Source organism: Maniola hyperantus, chromosome 3 (genome assembly GCF_902806685.2).
Source record: "Maniola hyperantus chromosome 3, iAphHyp1.2, whole genome shotgun sequence".
Taxonomy (NCBI): domain Eukaryota; kingdom Metazoa; phylum Arthropoda; class Insecta; order Lepidoptera; family Nymphalidae; genus Maniola; species Maniola hyperantus.
In genome coordinates, this window is record NC_048538.1 from 9,239,954 (window position 1) to 9,245,953 (window position 6,000).

The 6,000-nt window shown below is 35.6% G+C and overlaps 1 protein-coding gene across 1 annotated transcript in view; it reads right to left on the reverse strand.

Moving 5' to 3' along the window:
* sdk (sidekick cell adhesion molecule) overlaps positions 1–6,000 on the reverse strand; it is a 69,103-nt gene extending 63,103 nt beyond the window's left edge. The window contains 1 exon segment of the mRNA XM_034984325.2: positions 5,408–6,000. Coding sequence (XP_034840216.1) covers positions 5,408–5,486 — 79 coding nt within the window. The 5' untranslated portion in view covers positions 5,487–6,000.

Consider the following 6,000-nt stretch of genomic DNA (forward strand, 5'->3'; position numbering starts at 1 on the left):
TTAAAGCGATTTGACCAAATTCGGTACAGAGGTAGCTTGCATCCCGGGTACGGACATAAGATAATTTTTATCCCGGAAAATCAAAAAGATCACACGGGATTTTTGAAAACTTAAATCCACGCGGACGAAGACGTGGGCATCATCTAGTTAATAATGTGTAGTCTGTTAATAATCTATCGTATCTAAAGATCTCTGTCATATACCACTACCCAATTATTATGAATGCGAAAGTGTACTTTGTTAGTTTAATAATTTGTTGGTTAGTCCTTCAATCGCGTCGCAACGGATCTACGTGATTTTTTGCATGGGTAAGTATAGTTAAAGACCTAGATAGTGACATAGGCTACCTTTATTCTCGGGAAATAAAAGAGTTCCCAAGAGATATTTAAATAATTTTTAAAAACCTAAATCCACGTGTACGAAGTCGGGGGCATTAGCTAGTAATGCATATTGCATAATAGTCGATATCATAACTAATTCTACGCGAGTGTAAAACAGCAGACTGAAATACTTACCATCTAAATAATAATTAGGTATAATTTATAAGCACTCATATAGGTACCATACCTAGTAAGTAAGTAGTCTTATAACGGTGCGTAATGGGTAGAGCATGGACTGTCAAAGTGGCTTTGTTCCCAGAGGTGGGAATTACACTGTAGCGGAACCCTTGCCTGTTATTGTACCTACTTAGATTGTATTATTTTGATGCCTCAAACATTCACATCATAAACTTTATCAGTTCTGATGTTTAGATACCTAATTGCTTAAAAAAATTAAAACGCCGGTAAAGTTTGTATGTAGGAGGTAATCTCCAAAACTATTCATCCGGTTTAATTTTTTTTTTACTAATAGATAGTTAGGTATATTATCCCAAGTGCTCCTACAATAATAATTAATCAAAATATCGTAGTATGATGCGCGAAGTCGCGGACAAAAGCTAGTAAGTTATACAATAGTAAGCTAGTAAGTTATATTTAAAATGTTTTAGTCTGAGGATGCAGTATAATTCCGATAGTTCAATGACACATAAAGAAGCAAATTTTCTAATGTAAGACAAATGAAATGAGCACTACTCTCGACCTCTTGAGTTAGTAGGAGTAATTTAGACAATTAATGGGTAACAGAGTATTTCTACATATCTCGACCTCATTCGGCATCTAGTGCCGGTTTAGGACGAAGAAATGTAAAGCGCAGCCGTGGACACATCTTAGTTATAGCTACCTAGCTTACCTGGTAGACTGTGGAGAATACATTGAAGATTTAAGCCGTAAAGTGCTACGCGCACTCTATAAGGGTTCCGTACCATTATACAAGAAACAACACGTTAATTATTTGGGATGTAAGTTGTAAACACAAATTCACGGTTTTTCCCTTCTTTTGCTTTACTTTTGATGTCTTATGACATTGCTACCTGCCTTTCATGATCTCGGCCAAAGGGAAGTACCCTATAGGTTTTGATTCCCTTGACGAGTCTTGGGCTTGACAGACAGATAGACAGAGTACAACGAAGTGTTCCGTCTATATAATAAGGGTTTCTTTTTTTTCTTTGGAGAAGCATTTAGCTTTTTGAATAGTTACATAGATCTGGGTTTGGTACTTGATCACATAGCGCCTGAACTGCCTCATTTTAGGTATACTGTATATATATATTTATTATCCTAGTCATTCTCCATGTTTTAACTTACTCTAAAAAACCACCCGAAAAATATATAAAATAAGCGAGGCAGCTGGATTAACTTGATATTTAATAAACGCACAAATTATATCTTATTTTAATATTAAGTTAGCCGGTAATCACGAATCCTAATGAGTAAAACGCCAAATCCTTATTTACCAAGTTAGGTGGAGTATATTTCTTAAATTTAATAAGTAAAACTAATTATATTAAATAAACTAATTAAAAAAAAAACTTACCTACTAAATTTTCAAATCTGATGAGTATTATTACTATTCTACCGGCAAAAACGTGCCGCCAAGCGATTTAGCGTTCCAGTAATGTGTCGCATAGAAAGTAGAAACTAATCAGGGCTATGGTTTTCATGAAATTGTCATACTATTTCCAAGTTAACTAGTTTCCATCTTAGACTGCATCATCAGTCATCATTTAGCACCAGGCGAGATCGCAATCAAGAGGTAACTTGTATCGGAATAGAAAATTAAAAAAATTGGTCAAGGGTTCGCAAACAAAGGGTTCTTGTACAATCATACAATATTATAATTTTTTAATTATTATTTTTTGTGATGACGTAACCACAAATTCAGGTTTTGTATTTTTAAATTTACTAATGCTATTAGACATTGCTACCTGCCTAATTTCATGATTGTAGGTCAACGGGAAGTACCCTATAGGTTTTGATTCCCTTGACAGACACGACTGACAGTCAGACAAGAAAGTGATAAGGGTTCCTTTTTTCTGCAGATAAGGAACCCTAAAAACCGGTCAAATGTGAGTATGTATGTATGAGAGTACTTAATATATTAATATTACATTTAACGTGAGATAATTTTCGTTAACTATGATATGCAACTTTAGTGGTTATTGCAATAATCTCAGTTACATCCAGTAGAGTGGAGAACATTAAGTTCCTAGGAAGCTCCCTCGCTATTCATAAGCAAATTGTGGAGGACAGGCGTTAATTTATATTGAATATTTTAACACCACTCTAAGTTAGCGAACTTTGTTAGCTTTCTTGATTGAGTTGTGTGAGAGAACTTTACACTTAGAGTTACGTATACGAGTATAAGTATGTGTAAGGCATTGTATGTCATGTACAATGTACATATTGTATCGTCCGCGACAGATCGAGATATCGATGTTATTCCATAATTTCGTTAAATAACAGATTCAGCAATTCATTTTTACGGAACGGAAACGGAACCCTTATAGGATCACTTTGTTGTCTGTCTGTCCATCTGTCTGTCAAGTAATCTACAGGGTACTTCCCGTTGACCTAGAAACATGAAATTTGGCAGGTAGGTAGGTCTTATAGCAGACATTAGGGGAAAAATCTGAAAACCATGAATTTGTGGTTACATAACACAAAAAAAATTAAAATGTGTAACCCGGTCGATGAGAAGAGACCACCACTATGGTGGGGGGTCTCTCTCATCCCCCCCGCTCCCACCATCAAGAGCGAGCGAAGCGAGCTCGGGACTTGGGGCACTCCGACTCGGAACGGTTAGGTTAGAAGGGCCTTCGTGGGTTATTTCTTACCACCCAGAAAAAAGGAGCCCCATGATATTATTGCTGGGTAATGCGGTGCATAGGGGTTTGCATATGTATGCAAAACAGACTTTTTGTGTGTTTTTTGTTAATTAGTTATTTTATCAAATAATAAATTTATCATCTATTATTTTGTAAAATCGCGAATTTGATAAACAAATTATTTGGTGAAATAATAAATTTTTAAATGATATTTTAACATTCAGCAAATTTGCAAAGAAAAACATTTGTGAATAGAATATTTGTCAAATGATGTTTTGTAAAATGATGTTTGCGGTATACGACGTTTGTGATTTGATTAGTTTTTCAAAAGTTTTTGGTGAACTGATAATTTGTCATACGTTTTTTGTCAATCATTAGTGAACCGTGATTGCGCCTTGCTTTTTTTAAAAAAGAGGTTGAAATGCAGTGATTGTGAACAGCATCTATTACAGGGACATGATAACAGTGTTCATATTGTGGCCTCAACTGGACAGCATGGATCTAGACAACATGTGGTTTCACCATGACGGCACAACCTGCTACTGCATGAAACAATTGATTTATTGCAGCAACAATTTCTAACCCAAATCCAAATCCAAAAATTTCCAGGCCATTTGCGGAATATTTTATTCCATACTTAATCGGAACATGTCTTCTTTATAATGCAATAAAAATATCATCACAACTTATAAAATTACTTTATTCATCTGTCTGTTGTGTCTGTCAAGACCGGTCGAGGCAATCAAAATCTATAGGGTACTTCCCGTTGACCTAGATTCATGAAAATAGTAGCAATGGGGCCGATTCTCTAGTACACAATCTCTAAACTAAACTAAATTAACAGGTCTAAATCTAATGCTATCCTTTTCCGCAAGCAACATTATGAAAGGGATAGCAATAGATTTAGACGTGCCATTTTAGTTTAGTTTAGAGATTGTGTACAATGGAAATAGCCACAATGGGGCCGATTCTCTAGTACACAATCTCTAAACTAAACTAAATTAACAGGTCTAAATCTAGTGCTTTCCTTTTCCGCAAGCAACATTATGAAAGGGATAGTAGAAAAAATTTAAAAGTATTAATTTCTGGTAGGATGGTATGGAACCGACCCTTCATGTGAGAGTCAGACACACACTTCAATGGATTTTTATTTTTAAATTAAATAGTGCACTCTTACTGACACAACCTATAGGCAAATGGAGATGAGTACTAGGAATTAATCATTAATTCATCATCCATACTAATATTATAAATGCGAAAGTATGTCTGTCTGTCCGTCTGCTAGCTTTTCACGGTCCAACGTTCAACCAATTTTGATGAAATTTGGTACAGAGTTAGCTTATATCCCGGGGAAGGACATAGGCTACTTTTTATCCCGGAAAATTAAAGAGTTCCTATGGAATTTCGAAAAACCTAAATCCACGCGTACGAAGTCGCGGGCATCAGCTAGTTATACATAAAATAGGAAAAGCTGACTGACTGACTGACTGACTGATCTATCAATGCACCGCTCAAACTACTGGACGGATTGGGCTGAAATTTGGCATGCAGATAGCTATTAAGACCCAGACATCCGCTATGAAAATTATTCAACTCCTAAGGGGGTAAAATAGGGGTTTGACGTTTGTGTAGTCCACGAGGACGAAGTTGTAGGAATAAGCTAGTTCATTATGAAATCAATTTTAAAAGTGTAATGCTCCCTTCCATTGTAAAATTTTTATTGCTTTTTATTAAGAGAATAAATTGTGCCACATAAATCTTAGGTACTATACAGTAGCGGGCAGGAAATATTGTACATTGACATAAGAAAGAGGTTTCGGCTTCTTAGTGTTGTCTCAGTCACTCATACCTATGTGACGTTTTGTCGTTCTCAACAACAAAAACTACTGCTCTCCAAAACTCTATCTCGTTCTAAAGGTTGTTTTATTTTCTGCAGGGTACTGTCCCTATCTTAATATTATGGTTGTGTTGTCTTCTGGTACCTAAGTTCTACTTAACATAAAATGGAATACAGAAACCACATAATATATTGTGTGATGTAAGAGATTGTTATAGGAACAGTGTGGTACTTTTTTTAAAAATGAAATTTCACCAAAATCGACACAGTCAGCAATTTGTCTTTGATTAGTCCTCTGTTATATTATCTTTAATGGGAAAATATATCTTGCACACAAATGCATACCCTCTATTAATAAAACTTACTTCCCGAGTCTGCTGTCAATGAATTTTGAATAAAGAACAGAAGTATGACCAAAACGGCACACTTTTTATCCAAAACCATCTTGATCAGCCGTGTTAATTCTTTAATTCCTCCATTACACGTTTTAAATGTTCCCCCAACAACATTTCAGAATTTCACAGCCGCACGATTGTTTCTGTGGTCTTTCCTTTCGACACATCCTGTTTGGAACTTTAGAAGTTCCAGCTTCGTAAGTTTAAAGTCATTATTATTTGGTTGCTAGGATAAAGTTTTGTCACAACATTGTAATAACACCTGTGGGATTAGCTTGATTCCAACGAACAAGGTACGAACTACGAGTTCACTCAACTTTGTGTCCTATAAAGCAGCACCACATACTTCTATGTCTAACGGATTATTGACTTAAAATCGTGTATAAACCTATAATTTGAAACACCAAACCATCAACACTTCGCTCACAATTAGTTTCCTGTTTTTACAAAAACTTCAAAAGTTTCCAAAACTTTATTTGACAATCACTTTGAACTATTTGAAGGACGAGAGCTAAACGCGTGCTTGCAGAACTGCCGCGTGTGGCTGCGTACAAATACAAACA